Source organism: Rhinatrema bivittatum, chromosome 1 (genome assembly GCF_901001135.1).
Source record: "Rhinatrema bivittatum chromosome 1, aRhiBiv1.1, whole genome shotgun sequence".
Classification (NCBI taxonomy): domain Eukaryota; kingdom Metazoa; phylum Chordata; class Amphibia; order Gymnophiona; family Rhinatrematidae; genus Rhinatrema; species Rhinatrema bivittatum.
The window spans coordinates 762,824,785-762,840,701 of NC_042615.1; the positions used below are offsets into that span (position 1 = coordinate 762,824,785).

Sequence of the window (15,917 nt, forward strand, 5' to 3'; positions counted from 1 at the left end):
ACTAACTAGTCACCAAAAATTATATAGAAAAAAATTTTGAAATTCTATTCTCATAAAATTAGTGTGTAAAATATAATGTAGTCATTAATTTTGCCTTAACTGAGTGGTAAACGCACAAGACCACACAGTTGATTGTTGAGAGTTAATACATAATTGCTCTCAACATAATATATGAGTTCCCAGTACGTACCAGGATCAGTCCAGACAGCTGGGTTATGCCTCCCCTCCAGCAGATGGAGTCAGAGAGAAAACTGAAAGCACCCCCTAGATATACTGGTGTGCCACCTGCGATCCCTCAGTATATTCTCTGACTCCAGCAGATTGAGAGGCATAACCTGCGGTCCTGGTCTGGTCAGTTTATCGGTACTGGGAAACATTTGAAAAAAAAAAAAAAAAAAAAAAAGGGACAAAGATCAATTGGTTTCTTCCTTCCTATCGTTTGTTTGTCTGTGTTAGTGTCTGGCGCAGCGCGGTTGGAGCTCATTGCGGGCAGGCAGGAGGGCAGTGTCCTCCTTAATTTCCCGGATTACAGTGTCCTTGAACCTGGGGGAGAGCTTACCGGTGGGCCGGTCACCCTCCCCCCAATTCCAGGGGATTCAGCCCTGAAGGGGGTTTAAAAAAAAAAAAAAAAGAACAAGAAGGAGTTTGAATTTGGCTAGCTGAGTCACTTAAGTCCTGTTGGGGACAGGCAGTGAGTTATATATATATTTTTTCCCCTTAACCCCGGCCTGCCAGCGTGTTCTTGGACCCGGAGGGGGTGACTAGTTCACCCGGCGCGCGGTATCTGAGAGGCTCCTTCTTCACCTTGCTTTTGGCGCCCTTTTTGTGTAGCAGCTCCGTTCGCTGCTCTGATGCCGCGGTCTTCGCTCTGCGTGTCCTGTGGGGGGGCGGGGGCGCGACTCTCCCGAGAGGGTCTCTGTCCCCGATGTTTTCCCGGGGGCGAGGGATCCTCTCGGGGGCCGAGCGCTGCCCGCAGCAGGTCTCCTCTCCCCTCTCCGTCCTGGCATCGCAGCGCTGCAGGCAGTGGTTCTCCGGCCCCTCCTCCCTCGGGGAGGAGTGCGGCGGCCATCTTGGCCACGAGGCAGACTGAATCGTCAGCGTCGGAGGAGGAGGAAATCTCCCCTCCTCCCTCTCCTGGTGCCCAGAGCGCGCGCTCCCAGCCCGATTTGGGGACTCCTCGAGCCCCCCTCTCTATAGATGCCCCGAAAACAGGTTTGAAAAGGGCGGTCCCCTTTTCTTCTGACTTTGTGCTCCTAATGCACAAAGCCTTTTTGCAGGCAGAATCCGGCTGGGAGGCAGAGGCGCCCGCTCCCCCGAAGGTCCCCCGGACCACTGCCTTGCCCCAGGGGACCCAGCCGGGCGCGGGTTCCTCGGGGGGCCAAGGTCCCCGTCCGCGGGTGGGGGGGGAGCTGCGGACCCGGAGGACTCAGGAGCCGTGCCGGAGTCCCCGGGGGCTCCGGACTCTTTGACGGCGGATACTCAGGGGGCCGTAGAAGGGGATGACCCCCAGGTGCTACGTTTGTTTGGAAAGGAAGAATTGAGCTCCCTCATTCTTCACGTGTTGCAGGAGCTAGAGTTAACGTCTCCGCCGCAGGAGGCGGACACGTCCACAGGGGATATTGCAATGGCAGGGATTAGAGCTCCCCCGCAGACCTTTCCCTTTCACCACAAGGTCTTACAGATCGTTTCAAAGGAATGGGACCTCCCAGAGGCGTCCCTGCGGGTGAATCGGGCCATGGAAAGGCTATATCCCTTACCCAAGGAGTCATTGGAGCTCTTGAAGACGCCCGCGGTAGATTCGGCTGTCACGGCTGTGGTAAAGCATACGACTATCCCCGTGACGGGGGGTATAGCGTTGAAGGACCTCCAAGACCGCAAACTTGAGGTTTTATTAAAGCGTATTTTTGACGTGGCGGCTCTGGGGGTCCGAGCGGCGGCTTGCAGCAGCCTTGTGCAGAGGGCCAACCTCCGCTGGGTTCAGCAGCTGCTGACCATGCAGGAGCTCCCTCCGGGAGAGGCTGAGCAGGCGAATTGTGTTGAGGCGGCGGTCGCTTATACTGCGGATGCCCTGTATGACTTGTTGCGCACATCGGCTCGCATTATGTCCTAGGCGGTCTCAGCCAGGAGGTTGCTGTGGCTCCGTCGTTGGTCGGCGGACGCCAACTCCAAGGCGAGGTTAGGTTCCTTCCCCTTTAAGGGCAAGTTGCTATTTGGCGAGGAGCTGGACCAGCTCATTAAGGACCTGGGTGACAACAAGGTTTACAAGTTGCCGGAGGATAAGCCTCGGCAACCTCGGTCGTTTGGGAACGCTAGGGCTCGCTTTCGGGGGCAACGGCGTTTCCGTGGGGGAAGAGGGGGTTCCCTTCCCCAGCGGCAGCAGGCGACAAGATCCCAGGCCTGGTCGTCTTCTTCCTTTCGCGGCAGGAGGCCTCTACGCCGGGGCGCTTCCCCAGGCTTTCCCGCCATCAAGCCCGCACAATGAAGGTGCGCGGGCCCACTCCTCCGTTCCCGTTATTGGAGGTCGGCTGTCCCGTTTCTGGGAGGAGTGGGTCAAGATCACTTCGGATCAATGGGTCCTCGACATGGTCCGGTACGGCTACGAGTTGGATTTTGTACGTCCCCCCCGGGATCTCTTTCTGGTATCGCCCTGCGGGCCGGTAGAAAAACAGGTAGCTATCGCCCAAACGGTCGCCCATCTACAGGCTCTGGGGGCGGTGGTTCCTGTTCCGCGGGACCAGCTGCGGACGGGTCGGTACTCCATATACTTCCTGGTTCCCAAGAAGGAGGGCACCTTCCGACCCATTCTGGATCTCAAAGGAGTAAACAAGGCGTTGCGTGTGCCCCGCTTCCGGATGGAGACCCTCCGGTCTGTTATTGCGGCCGTCCACAAGGGAGAATTCTTGGCTTCTTTGGACCTGACAGAGGCCTATCTTCACATCGGAATAAGAGAACGGCATCAACGGTACTTGAGGTTCACGGTGATGGGGGACCACTACCAGTTTTGCGCCCTCCCCTTCGGGTTGGCCACCGCGCCGAGGGTGTTCACCAAAGTTCTCGTGGTGGTAGCGGCCTCCCTCCGCCGTCAAGGCGTCCTCGTGCATCCCTATCTCGACGATTGGCTCATTCGAGCAAAGTCGCAGGCGGCCTGCAACAGGGCGGTCTCCTTAGTGGTGCACCAGCTGCAGGAGTTGGGTTGGGTAGTCAACTTCACGAAGAGCAGACTCGAACTGACCCAACAGCTGGAGTTCCTGGGAGCTCGTTTCGACACCTTGGTGGGCAAGGTGTTTCTTACGCAGCAACGCATGGTCAATCTCATGACTCAGGTACGGCGCCTGTTGGAGCTCGAGATGCCCACGGTCTGGGATTATTTACAAGTCATTGGTCATATGGTGTCTACTATGGAAATGGTACAATGGGCTTTTGCGCATATGCGTCCATTACAAAGAGCTCTTCTATCTCGTTGGGATCCCCGCTCGGAGAAGTACGGGATAGAATTGCCTTTGCTGGAGCCGGCTCGCTCCAGTCTCTCTTGGTGGCTGAATCCAGCCAATCTCCTACAAGGGGTGGACCTCGAACCCCCGCCTTGGTTGGTGGTGACAACGGATGCCAGCCTGTCGGGCTGGGGAGCGGTCTGCCAGTCCCGTGCGGTCCAGGGCACCTGGTCAGCACTCCAAGCGACTTGGTCCATCAACCGATTGGAGACCAGAGCGGTCCGCCTGGCCTTGCGTTGTCTCCTTCCACTAGTACGCGGACGAGCAGTAAGAGTTCTGTCGGACAATGCGACCACAGTGGCGTACATAAATCGACAAGGAGGCACAAAAAGTCTGGCGGTAGCGACCGAGGCGGCGCTGTTGATGTCTTGGGCGGAAAGGCACATAGCGCGTCTCGCGGCCACCCACATTGCCGGCGTGGACAACGTTCAAGCGGATTTCCTCAGCCGGCAGCACCTGGATCCAGGAGAATGGGAGATCTCGTCGGAAGCGATGGCTCTCATCGCGCGGCGTTGGGGGACTCCGCGCTTGGACCTCATGGCGACCCGTCAAAATGCAAAGGCGATGCGCTTCTTCAGTCGGAGGAGAGAGCACGCGTCAGAAGGAGTGGACGCGCTAGCACTTCCGTGGCCTCGTCACATTCTTCTTTATGTGTTCCCTCCGTGGCCCCTCGTAGGGAAAGTGCTAAGAAGCATAGAGTCCCATCACGGTCCGGTGATCCTCGTGGCTCCGGAATGGCCGTGGCGTCCGTGGTTCGCGGATCTGGTCAACCTGGCAGTCGACGGCCCACTGCGTCTCGGTCATCTTCCCAATCTTCTTCGTCAGGGTCCAGTATTTTTCGATCTGGCGGATCGTTTTTGTCTGGCGGCTTGGCTTATGAAAGGAAGCAATTGAAGAAGAGAGGTTATTCGGACGCGGTGGTGTCTACTCTCCTTCGGGCCCGTCGGTCGTCCACTACGCTCGCCTACGCGAGGGTTTGGAAAGTTTTCCATGATTGGTGTGACACGGTGGGTACTTCGGCCAGACGTTCGTCCGTGGCGGATATCCTTATGTTCTTACAGGATGGATTGAAGAAGGGGTTAGCGTATAATTCGCTTCGAGTTCAGGTGGCGGCCTTGGGCTGCTTGCGAGGTAAGGTAGAAGGCTCTTCCCTTGCGAGTCATCCGGATGTGGCGCGTTTTTTGCGAGGGGTTAGAAACTTGCGTCCTCCCGTCAGGCTTCCCTGTCCGTCTTGGAACTTGAACTTGGTACTCCGTGGCTTGTGTGCGGCTCCGTTTGAACCTATTAAGGCGGCTTCCTTGAAGGATCTGACCTTCAAGGCTGTCTTCCTTGTGGCCATTTCCTCGGCTCGTCGGGTGTCGGAGCTTCAGGCTCTCTCTTGCAGGGAACCGTTTTTGCGCATTTCGGCGTCAGGGGTTTCCCTACGGACTGTTCCTTCCTTCCTACGCAAGGTGGTCTCCGCGTTTCATGTCAACCAAACGGTGGAATTACCTTCCTTTTCGGACGAGGACCTGCAGTCTTCTCAAGGTAGGGACTTGAGGCGTCTGGATGTCCGTCGGATTCTTTTACGCTATTTGGAGGTTACCAATGACTTTAGAAAGTCAGATCACCTTTTCGTGTTGTGGAATGGACCCAAGAAGGGTCTTCAGGCTTCCAAGGCTACGATTGCACGCTGGTTAAAGGGTGCTATTGCGGCCACGTATGTTGGATGTGGTAAACCTATTCCTGCTGGGCTTAAGGCTCATTCTCTGCGTTCTCAAGCGACTTCATGGGCAGAGAATCACTTGGTCTCTTGCCAAGAGATATGCAGGGCGGCCACATGGAAATCCTGGCATACTTTTGCCAGGCATTATCGCCTGGATGTTCGTGGTCCTCCTGCAGAGTCCTTTGGGAGCAGTGTAATTCGAGCGGGACTCTCAGGGTCCCACCCCGGTTAAGGCGGCTTGGGTACATCCCAGCTGTCTGGACTGATCCTGGTACGTACTGGGAAAGGAAAATTAGGTTCTTACCTTTGCTAATTTTCGTTCCCGTAGTACCATGGATCAGTCCAGACGCCCGCCCTCAGTACTTCTGGGAGTCCGCTCGTGTTCCATTTCTGGTTTTTCTTCCATTACAGTTTGTATTGGTAATAGATGCCACAGTTTCGAGGTGAGGTGTCTCCTTTCCTCGTGTTTTATTGTTCGTTCTGTGGTGTCCTGTTTGTTATGTCTGGTTTTACCTGTTCTCAAGGAGGTTTCTACTTGATCTGGTCATTTCGGTTATGATATAGATCACAATTTTTTGACTTTCTCTTGGGGGTACAGTTGAAGGTGATTCATTCCTTATTTCTGCTTTGATATCACATATACTGAGGGATCGCAGGTGGCACACCAGTATATCTAGGGGGTGCTTTCAGTTTTCTCTCTGACTCCATCTGCTGGAGGGGAGGCATAACCCAGCTGTCTGGACTGATCCATGGTACTATGGGAACGAAAATTAGCAAAGGTAAGAACCTAATTTTCCTATCTCCACTCACAATATGTTTCCTCACTTATGATGTTATTTTGGCATAATATTAGATGAACTAATCCAGCTGAAAAGTAATTAAGCCAGTTCTATCTGACCCTTAGCCGTTGGTGGGTCACACTCCTGCAGAAAGCCAGGACCTGTCGCAGCATGCCAGGGGGAAAATCCAGCAACTCCCCGACTGGTAGATGACAGGAAAGATAGGACCCAAAGGTCTCGCAGATGTCTTTGTGAGATATATGCAGGCAGGACCGGGTAAAGAAGTTCTTAGCTTTAGTTCTTTCAAGGGATAAGTTGGCAAGACACCTGGTTCCAAGTTACGGAGTGGGTAATGCTGAGTACAGATATTCCCAGTCTGTATAGTTAAGAGTCCTTTTCTCTGTTCAGAACCTCATTGCATATTCAGTTCCATTAGGATCCATCGTTGATCTCGATTGGGTGTTACTACCACCCATAGACACAAGATTAGTGGAATGCAAATAACGTTGTCTGATTCCAGATGCATATGAATATTCTCACTGGGGGTAATACAGTTCATCAGCGGTCATCAGCAGAACAATACTCATTTATAGCGGATTTCATGGCTAGATATGTTTTAACAAAGGACATGTTCACATTTCTTGTGTCCCAGCACATTATGAGGTACAGACAGATGTCAGAGATGAAAGAACAATCACAATTTCTTCTTTTTTGTGTGAATTACAGTCTAGTATGAAGTTGCCAAGATCATCACGTGGCTGAAGACACCATCTCAGTGTTGCTTAGCTTGCACTTTGATTCAGTCTGTGTGCATGACTGCAGGCCTTAGTTCAGTTATGCACATTTTTATTTAGGGTCACTGGCATTTACCTTACAGGCCATGGTAGACCTCATAGCTGTACCCTTTAACTTACCAAATGAAAAATAGCTCTGGGTGAGAGCAGTCTAGGCCAAATCAAAAATAAATTGTCTCTGCATCCCTGCACTCATGTGCCAAGCACTATGGGCTGGACGTACAGGTGAAGGAGAAATCGGCCTTTGGGTCTCGGGGCAGCCCTGTCTTCTGCCTTGCCTAGGAGGTAGCTTTTTTTTTTTTTTTTTAATCTTCCAAGTGTAGTAGACTGGTCTAGCAGGAGGAAAAGGAAGGTAAAACTGTTCTTACCTTACAATTTACTTTCCTTGAGTCCTGCTAGACCAGTGCAAGCCCCATCTAGGAATACAAGGACCATGAGTAAAGTCACAAGATAGCTAGGTGATCTCTTCCTTTCCCCCCCCCCCCCCCGTCTCCCCTTGGAAAGGAGTGACCTTGGATTAAAATAAAAAAAACAAACGAGTAAATGTAATAAAAGGATAAAGAAAGGGGTCCTTATCTGATCACTTTGGCAGAAGGCTACTGGCAGGGCCTGTGACCACTCTTTCTTTTATGACCAAGAGTAAAGTCACAAAGGGAGTGTGCCCTCTGTCTCTGCCACCTGGGGAATGGTGAAATCCGAAGTCTAATGGGACTAGTCTAGCAGAACTCAAGGGGGAAAAATTATCGGGCAAGAACAGATTAACCTTATGCATGTAAAACCTTTTGAAAAATACCTCCATTGTGTACAAGTCTAATGTGGAAAAAAAAGAAGGCAGCTGGTTTACAGGAGACTTATTTGGCATTCATAAGTTTGGGTTTTTTTTTGTTTGTTTGTTTTTTTCTGAATTACATGAGTCCTAATTAGTGCATATAGTCCCTGCTGACTAGCAGCATACAGACTCAATTGAGTTTTTTATTAATTTCAGAAAAAACAGACCTTTTGTTTACTGTTAAAGTAATAGATTTGATTTTCGGACAGCAGTTAACTGTAGAAGCACAAATAGGCATATCTTTGTGTCTGTTTTATTTTTGTGTTTTTTCTAAGTTTCACAAATTTTATGTTTTTATGTATGTACTTTTGTAATTCATATTGTATTTTATTGAAATTGCAGAATACAGGATGGAATAAATAAACAATCCTAGACTTAAAAAAAAAAAAATTTACTTTCAGTAATTTTGCAGGGTTACTGAAGGCACAAGTTTTTTGAGGTATTTGAGTAGTATACTGTGTCTGTCCTTTTGTGAGGCATTTATCCTGCCCTCAGTTGTGGATAAGAAGTGTTCCTCTGGGCTTGTTTAGGTTAGATGAGGAAAACCGCAGACATAATATAGATTTTCAAATTCAGATGAGCTGTTTTAATCCTGTCTGCAGAAATAGCAGGTGTAAAATATGCAGCTGCTTTTAGCACATATATCCGGCATTTGCTGATTTTCAGAGAGAAACAATATGGGTAGTTCCTCCTGTTTTAAAATTTGCATGGAAAATGCATGTTGAAAGTGCCCACATAGATTGCAGCTACAAGGCCCCTGTGCAACATTACATGGTGGTGCCCTCTGCTTTCTTTCTCATTTCCTTAGTGCTTAATGTAACAGCTTGAGCACTGTACTGCTCTGGGGCCCTTCTACTTCCTCAGCTGGCTAAAATATCACATTTTGGGCCCCGGTTTTTTCCAAATGTGCTTTCTGCTGTATGATCTAAAAAGGCAACCCATGCTATGGCCTCCTGCCGCTAACAAGAGAACATCATGTCATTGCTAGCCTTAGAAATATACAACAATGTTCGTAGTTATCAATTTTAAATTTTATTTTACTCCAGATGACCACGATGTCCTGTCCTTCCTGACTTTTCAGTTGACTGAACCTGGAAAAGCATTAGTAAGTATTTGTGTACCGTGCAGTTTTAATGTATTCTGAATCAGGACTTGGATCTACACAGTGCTCTGACCTAGTTTCTAGCTCTCTCTCCCACTTGTTTGATCTTGTTTTGCCTTTTTTAAATGCCTACATTTTCGTTGTTCGTGATTCTGATGAGCATATCTGAAGTTTTCAACAGAGCACTTATTCCTGAAATCATGGTGTATTTGGAGTATAAATTATTTAGAAAGGCCATCTAGATTTGATAGTTTTAAAAAGGTGTGTGTGTGTTTTTTTCCCTTGGGGATAGTTTATCATTTATAAAGGAGGAGATTAATGCTGTTAAGAGCACATGGTTCCTTTTCTGAATTAGCTAATTGGGGGAGAGAGCGCTAATAATTTTGATAGAGGGCTTCATCGATGTCTGATCTTGTGGCTATAGTGCTCTGGATTAGGAGATCTACATCTGAATCCTGGCAAGACTGGAGCATATGGTGGAGATAGTCCTGTGATCCCGGGGAGGAAAGAGTGTCTGCTGCTCCTGTAGAAACTATTGCAGCACGTGGCCTTACTGAAGGGCCTTGTGGACGTAGATCAGTCCACAAGATCCATACCCAGATCAGTCCAGACTCCTGGGTTTTGCCTCCTTGCCAGCAGATGGAGACAGAGAGAGTTTCATGGACACTGTATATAACCCAGTGTGCCACCTGCAGTCCCTCAGTATTTCTCTCTCTCCAGCAGATGATAGATGGTGCAAAACCTGCAGTTCTGCAGTCTGGAGACTGTTTTGGATTTATGAGCCTTCCTCCCAGGGGTTTTTGGGTCCTAGTGGATCTTTCCCTGTCTGGTCGAGGTGGATGAGCTGGGGGTTGGTGACCCTTTTGATTATACACTCCTTTCTTCCGTGGGGTGTAAATCTGGCGGTCCAGATCCCTCCCCTTCACGAGGCTGCTGAGGCAGCTACAGGCTCAGGGCAGCTGTTTTCTTTTATTCGGTCCCTATTTTAATTTGGCTGATTTTCTTTTTTTCTGCTAGCAACTCTGTGTTCCATTCTAAGGAGTAGTTATTGTAAGTTTGTTAAATTTTTTGAAGTAAAAAAGCATAAGAAAGCAAGGGGGGTGGAAGGGAGGGGATAGGTAGGGTGGAAGGGAAGGGGGGATGGTATCTGGGGGGAAGCCTTTGGAGAGGCAGTTCTGATTGTATAGCACCTACTGTCAGTATCCTTCCATTAGCGCTAATCTAAAATGTTATCTGGGATTTGTAACTTTCCATGTTGTATTACGATCATTTGACTTTGATTGTTGGCAATATTTTTCTAAATAAAAATTGTCAAAAAAAAAGAAGGGTCTGGCTTTTTTTCTGATCTGCCATGTAGCCTGCGCTCCTGGAACCCGAATCTCCGCACCAAAGGAACGTATTGGTTTCTATATATCTTTATTTGCTCTCAGAGAGTGAAAAAACAAACAAAAAAAAAACCAAGAACAAGGAACTAGATAGAGGAATCTGTGCAGCAACGAGGTTCCAGGGGGGAAGCTACCTCAGCGACTGGGGTTTTTTCAGCAGTTTCCCTGCCTGCAGAGGAGACCGGGTATTTGCTCTGTAGCATTAAGGGACTGTTCCCCTGCTTGCCATTGAGGTGCTAGTGGTGCTGAGGGTGTGGAGAGGAACAGCATGTGCGTGCATCAAGCATGGCCACACCGCTAGGACAAGCCTCCTGGGTGACGGGTTCTAGCACTGAGGCTTTCCCCGTCAGTGCAGATACGGTGGCCACTTTCGATTCCCTAGCAGCGTCGACGGGAGAGGCAGGGGACTGCCCTCCTCAACTATTGCTGGCAGTTCACTGTCCTGTAGAGGTGCAGAGAGGCACTAGCACTGAGGAGGAGTAGAGGTCTTCTGCCGGTTTTAATTTGCTTATGTTCAAAGCGTGTTTGAGATGCTGGCTCTTGGCACCAGGCTCCATGGATTCTTGGCCAGTCGAGAGGCCTGAGCTGTTGAGAAGCTTTTCAGGCTGATGATTTTTGGTGCCAGATGGTAAACGGATCCGGGCCTAAACACGCTGAAGGTGCAGGCAGGCTTTACTTAGCCATGTGGTAGGCCACTGCAGCGGTTCTTTTCTCGTGTACGTAGGCGTGTGCGTGCAGTCCCACCGCATGGCGGTTACATGTGCCTGGACCTGTGTGCATAAGGCCATTGCCTAGGCAACCTAAACTTGAGCGCGTATTTACGCAGATACTTGTGTGCATACAACCATGGCCTATACGAGCACTTATTTATTTATTAGCTTTTATATATCGACATTCGTGGGTACATCATGCTGGTTTACAATATAACTGAAGGAGGAAATTAAAAAAAAAAACAAAACAGGGTGGGGGGAGAGAGAAGCAGATAGGAAGAGAGAAGGGGTGAGAGAAGAGAGGGAAAAACAGGAAGAGGAGAAAAGGAACAGTATTTGCACATGTTCTTGAGCGTGTATGACCGCAACCTATTCTTGAACGCATATTTGCATGCGTCCTGGAGGGGTGTGCGTATATGCCCAGGTGGCAGCGGTGAGTGCACAGGAGGCTGCCTAGAGCCGAAGTTCAGGAGAACTAGGCTCCAGAGCCAAACAGGTCCAGGCACCTTACTATCTGTGGTTTGCTGTCTGATAGCAATCTAGTCCTCCACTCTCTCTCCATTTGTGTCAGTGCTGTTTAGATGCTCAAAACAATTTGACTACTACAGCTTTTGCCCATATTGGGACATCTCCTCAGCCTATGGTGTCTCTGGAGTGGGAGGCGAGGCAATGGTCAGTTCTCCTCTCTTGTTCCCGAGGGCAGAAGCTTCCCCGAGAGAGGTTGGAGAGAGCAAGGTTGGGCCTATGGACTTTGGTATAGATCCATCCTTCTCCTCCTGGGTGAAATGTTTCCAGGGCTTGCAGATTTTTCTACAGGTGTGCCCAGTGAAGGGATCACGTGGGCCTCCCATTTGCCACTCACGGCAGGAAAATGCCGCAGGGAGGCTGTCCCTGGTAATTTCAGAGACATCGGAGGATTCCGATGGGGAATTGGCTTTCTCACTTCTATAAGAGAGAGAAATTGCAGATGATTGAGAGTCACTTTGTTCTGTACTCATATTTTTCTTTTTTCCACAGAGGTGTCTTGCTGAGTTTGTTGGCTCAGACCCTGAACAAATTTAGTGTAGCTAGAGGTCTATTTTAAGTTAAGCATCCTGTTTCTTTTCCCCCCTATATCCAATTCAAGAGATATTGGATTTAAAGAAGGTAAATGCAGCTGTCAAGGTTCCTCGTTTCCACATGGAAACTCTAAGGTCTGTCATAGCGGCAGTACACAAGGGAGAGTTCTTGGCATCTCTCACCTTGATAGAGGCATATCTGCACATAGCCATCCGGCCAGAGCACCAGAGTTTCCTGAGGTTCATAGTCCTAAGGAAACATTTTTTGGTTTCAAGCCCTTCCCTTCGCCTGACGACAGCTCGACATACCTTCACCAAGGTGATAATGGTGGAGGCAGCTGCACTGCAAAAGAAGGGTGTGTTGGTGTTTCCTTCTGGATGTCTGGCTTATTCATGTGAAATCAAATGACCTCTGACAATCAGTACAAAAGGTACTGATGCGCTTGAAGTCTCTAGGATGGGTGGTGAACATAGCAACAAGCCATTTAGTCCTCTTACAAACTCTGGAGTATCTGGGAGCACTTTTCAACACGCTAGCGGAGAGAGTGCTGATATATTGCAGAGTCAGATTAGGCTTCTGCAAGAGCCTTTGGTGCCCAGGGTCTGGGTTCTATGGCATCGACATTGGAATTGATGCTTTGGGCCTTCGCATGTAAGCGGCCTCTGCAGGGGGCTCTTCTCCCACTGGAATCCATTATTGGAAGAGTTTCAACTTCCTTGTCTGTTAGAGGGGGAAGCCAAGGACAGTCTTTCGTGGTGTTTACTCAAGCATGGTGTGGAATTGGAGATTCTAAATTGGATAATTGTCACCACCGATATAAGCCTCTCTGATTGGAGGGTGGTGTGGTAAGGTCAGTCGGCGCAGGGGCAGTGGTTGAAACTGGAGGCCTCATGGCCTAACAATCAGTTAGAGACGAGAGTGGTGCATTTTGCTACGCAGCCTTTCAGTACGGATCCTATCAGACAATGCAACGATGGTGGACTACATCAACTGTCAAGGCGGAACCAAGAATCAGGAAGCGGCTCGAGAGGCTCAGGAATTGATTCGCTGGGCAGAACAGCACTTGGAGCGGCTGGCAGTGTCTCACATCACCAGAGTGAACTATGTTCAGGCGGATTTTATCAGTTGGAGTAAGTTAGACCCCGGGGAATGGGTGCTGTCTGAGGCAGTGATGTGTCTTCTTCACGGAAGATGGGGATATCCCGATCAAAGAGAACACCAAGGCGTTGCGGTTTTACAGCTGCTGTCAGAACACTCTACAAATGGATTGGAGCTCTGGTGCTGCCGTGGACTCGAGGGATCCTTCTTTTTCTTCCCTCTCAAGGCCTCTGGTGGACAAGAGATTATGGTGGGTAGAGAAACATCCAGGCAACGTGATCCTGGTAGCTCCAAAGTGGCCACATCGAACATGCTTTCCAGATCTGATTGACATGGCCATAGAAGTGCCCCTGAGGTTCGGGCATCTGTCAACTATTTTCTACCAGGGCTCAATATTTTTGGGGCAGGTGGCTCATGTCTGCTTGCGGCTTCGCTTCTGAGAGGAGACAACTGAGATGGAGGGGATATTCCAGTGGTTATTTCCTCTCCTACATCCTTGATGTATTTGCGAATTTGGAGGATCTTCAAGTCCTGGTCTACAGTTGACTGAGTGCAGCCTCAGTCTGTTCAGGCTATGGTATTGCATATTTTGGCTTTTCTATAGAGAGGTTCTGGTCAAGGGGCTGGCCTTTAACACTGAGTGAGTGTCCAGGTAGTGATGTTGGGTTGTCTCCGGGGTAAGGTGCAAGGATATCATCTGTCTGTACATCTGGATGTTCTATGGTTCCTTCAGAGAACTAAGAACTTGTGTCCTCCAGGTGTGGAACATTTTGTCCATCTTGGAATCTGAATCTAGTCCTTAGAGGATTGTGTGAGGCTCTGTTTGAACCACTAAAGAGAGCTATGGTTAAAGACTTGACTCATAAAGTGGTTTTCTTGGTTGCTGTTTGTTCAGCCAGGAGAATTTCAGAGCTCTGGGTGCTTTTGTGTTGAGATCTCTCCCTACAAATGTCTAATTCAGGGGTATCTTTTTTATGGATGGTGCCTTCTTTTCTGCCTGAGTTAGTGTCGGCGTTCCATCTTAGACAATAGAGCTTCCAGCTTTTATGGATTTGGATTCCTCTACGCATTCTATGGGGGAGCTTACGCTTTTAGATTGGAGGCATGCATTATTGAGGTATCTTAAGATCATTTATGATTTCCATAGATTGCATCTCCTCTTTTGTAGATCATATCACCTCTTTGTACTGTGGAGTGGTCCAGAGAAGGGAAATAAGGCGTTTAAGGCTACAATTGTGCAGTGGCTGAAGGAAGCAATCGAGTCAACTTACATTTCTAAAGGTTGTCCGCTGCCCGGGGGGTTAGGGGCTCACTTGACATGTTCTCAGGTGACTTCCTGCACTGAGTCGCATCAGGTGCCTCCACATGAAATTTGCTGGGTGGCTACTGGGAAGTTGTTGCCCACTTTTGCTAGGGCATTATCGCTTGGCTGTCTGGGCTCCAGCTTCCATGTGCTTTAGTGAGAGTTTTACAAGCAGAGCTTTCCACGTCCCACCTGAGTTAAGGGGAGCTTAGGTACTTCCTAGGAGTCTGGACTGATCTGGGTACGTACAGGGAAAGGAAAATTGGTGGTTACCTGCTAATTTTCATTCCTCTAGTACCACAAATCAGTCCAGAGACCAGCCCATTTGGGGGTGGAGGGGGTGGCGAGTCAGCCGCTCGTACTGTTGCTTTGTGTATAGTGCGGAGGAGTTGGCGGTTTTCAATGCTGATCACTTATGTTAAATTTGGGAAACAAGTTTTCTGTTGTCTTTTTGGGCAACTTCACCTTCTTCTGGCTCATTGGAGAGAAGCGAGTTTGCATAGAAACTTACTTAGAAATTTATGGTGGTTGTTGCTGTCATCTTTGCTTGGGTACACATCAATACTAAGGGACTGCAGGTGGCACACTGGGTTATCAGTGAAATTTTCTCTGTCTCAGTCTGCTGGCAGGGAGGCAAAACCCAGGAGTCTGGACTGATCTGTGGTACTACAGTAATGAAAACTAGCAGGTAAGAACCAACTTTCCTATGTCCTCAAGGTTGACTGTCAGATGGGCTTATTGTTTTGGGTAAGAGGAGAGGAGTGAAAAAGAGGATGGGAATTAAAAATGCATTGAATGAATGATTCTGTCAGCTGACAGAATCATTCATTCTGTGTGTTTAAAAAAAAAATAAAAAATCAGAGGATCTGTTCTTATCCTGTTTCCAATCTAAACATTCAAATACATATCAAAGGACCGGCATACTGTGCTGAAGGAAATTCCCCCCCCCCCCCCCCCTCAGCCTTTCATGAATAAACTGAATTTTATAGCTTTTTGACTTTTTGTAACCAGGCCCAAACCTACATATTACATCACATTAGCTGTGCCAGGGAAGTTGTGAACATTTATTATTGAGGTCAGTATTGAATGAATTTATCTGGCTAAGTTTAGGACTTAGCTGGACAAATCTGTGAATATTGCAGTTTAGCTGAGTAAGTCTGTTTAAAGTTATCTAGGTAGGGGTACACAAACCCTCCCTATCCCCTTCCCCAAAAGATGTTAAACTTTATGGGCCTATTGGCTTGAGGAGCTTTCCAATGCCCCCAGAGTGCTCAATTTATCTGTGGCTTCTGGAGCTCCTTCCTAAAGCTCACTCTCCCATCCACAAACTGAACCAGAAAACACCCCCCCCCCCCACCCCTTCCATGATTCCCATGCCTCCGGGAGAACAGTAGGATTATAGCGCTCCCAGAGGTATCCAGCGTGTCTGACACATTAGTGCTGGACACTACTGGGAATGCTGTGATCCTACCTTGTGTGTGGTGGTGTTGGAATTATGGAGAGGTGTGCTGGGTGGGACGGAAAAGTGTGTTCCCTGTACGTACCAGGATCAGTCCAGACCCCACTGGGTTGTGTCTCCCTTCCAGGAGATGGAGTCAGAGAAAAAACTGAAAAGGCACCCCACCCCTCTTGCCCTGGTGTGCCGCCTGCGATCCTTCAGCA

At 49.0% G+C, this 15,917-nt stretch overlaps 1 protein-coding gene across 4 annotated transcripts in view; it reads left to right on the forward strand.

The window, feature by feature from the left end:
* Nucleotides 1-15,917, forward strand: part of LMAN1 (lectin, mannose binding 1) — a 140,882-nt gene that overhangs the window by 38,481 nt on the left and 86,484 nt on the right. For all 4 annotated transcript variants that reach the window (XM_029579419.1, XM_029579411.1, XM_029579427.1 and 1 more), the window contains exon 7: nt 8,645-8,703. In XM_029579419.1, the coding sequence (XP_029435279.1) occupies nt 8,645-8,703 (59 nt within the window). The remainder of the gene's footprint in view (nt 1-8,644; nt 8,704-15,917) is intronic.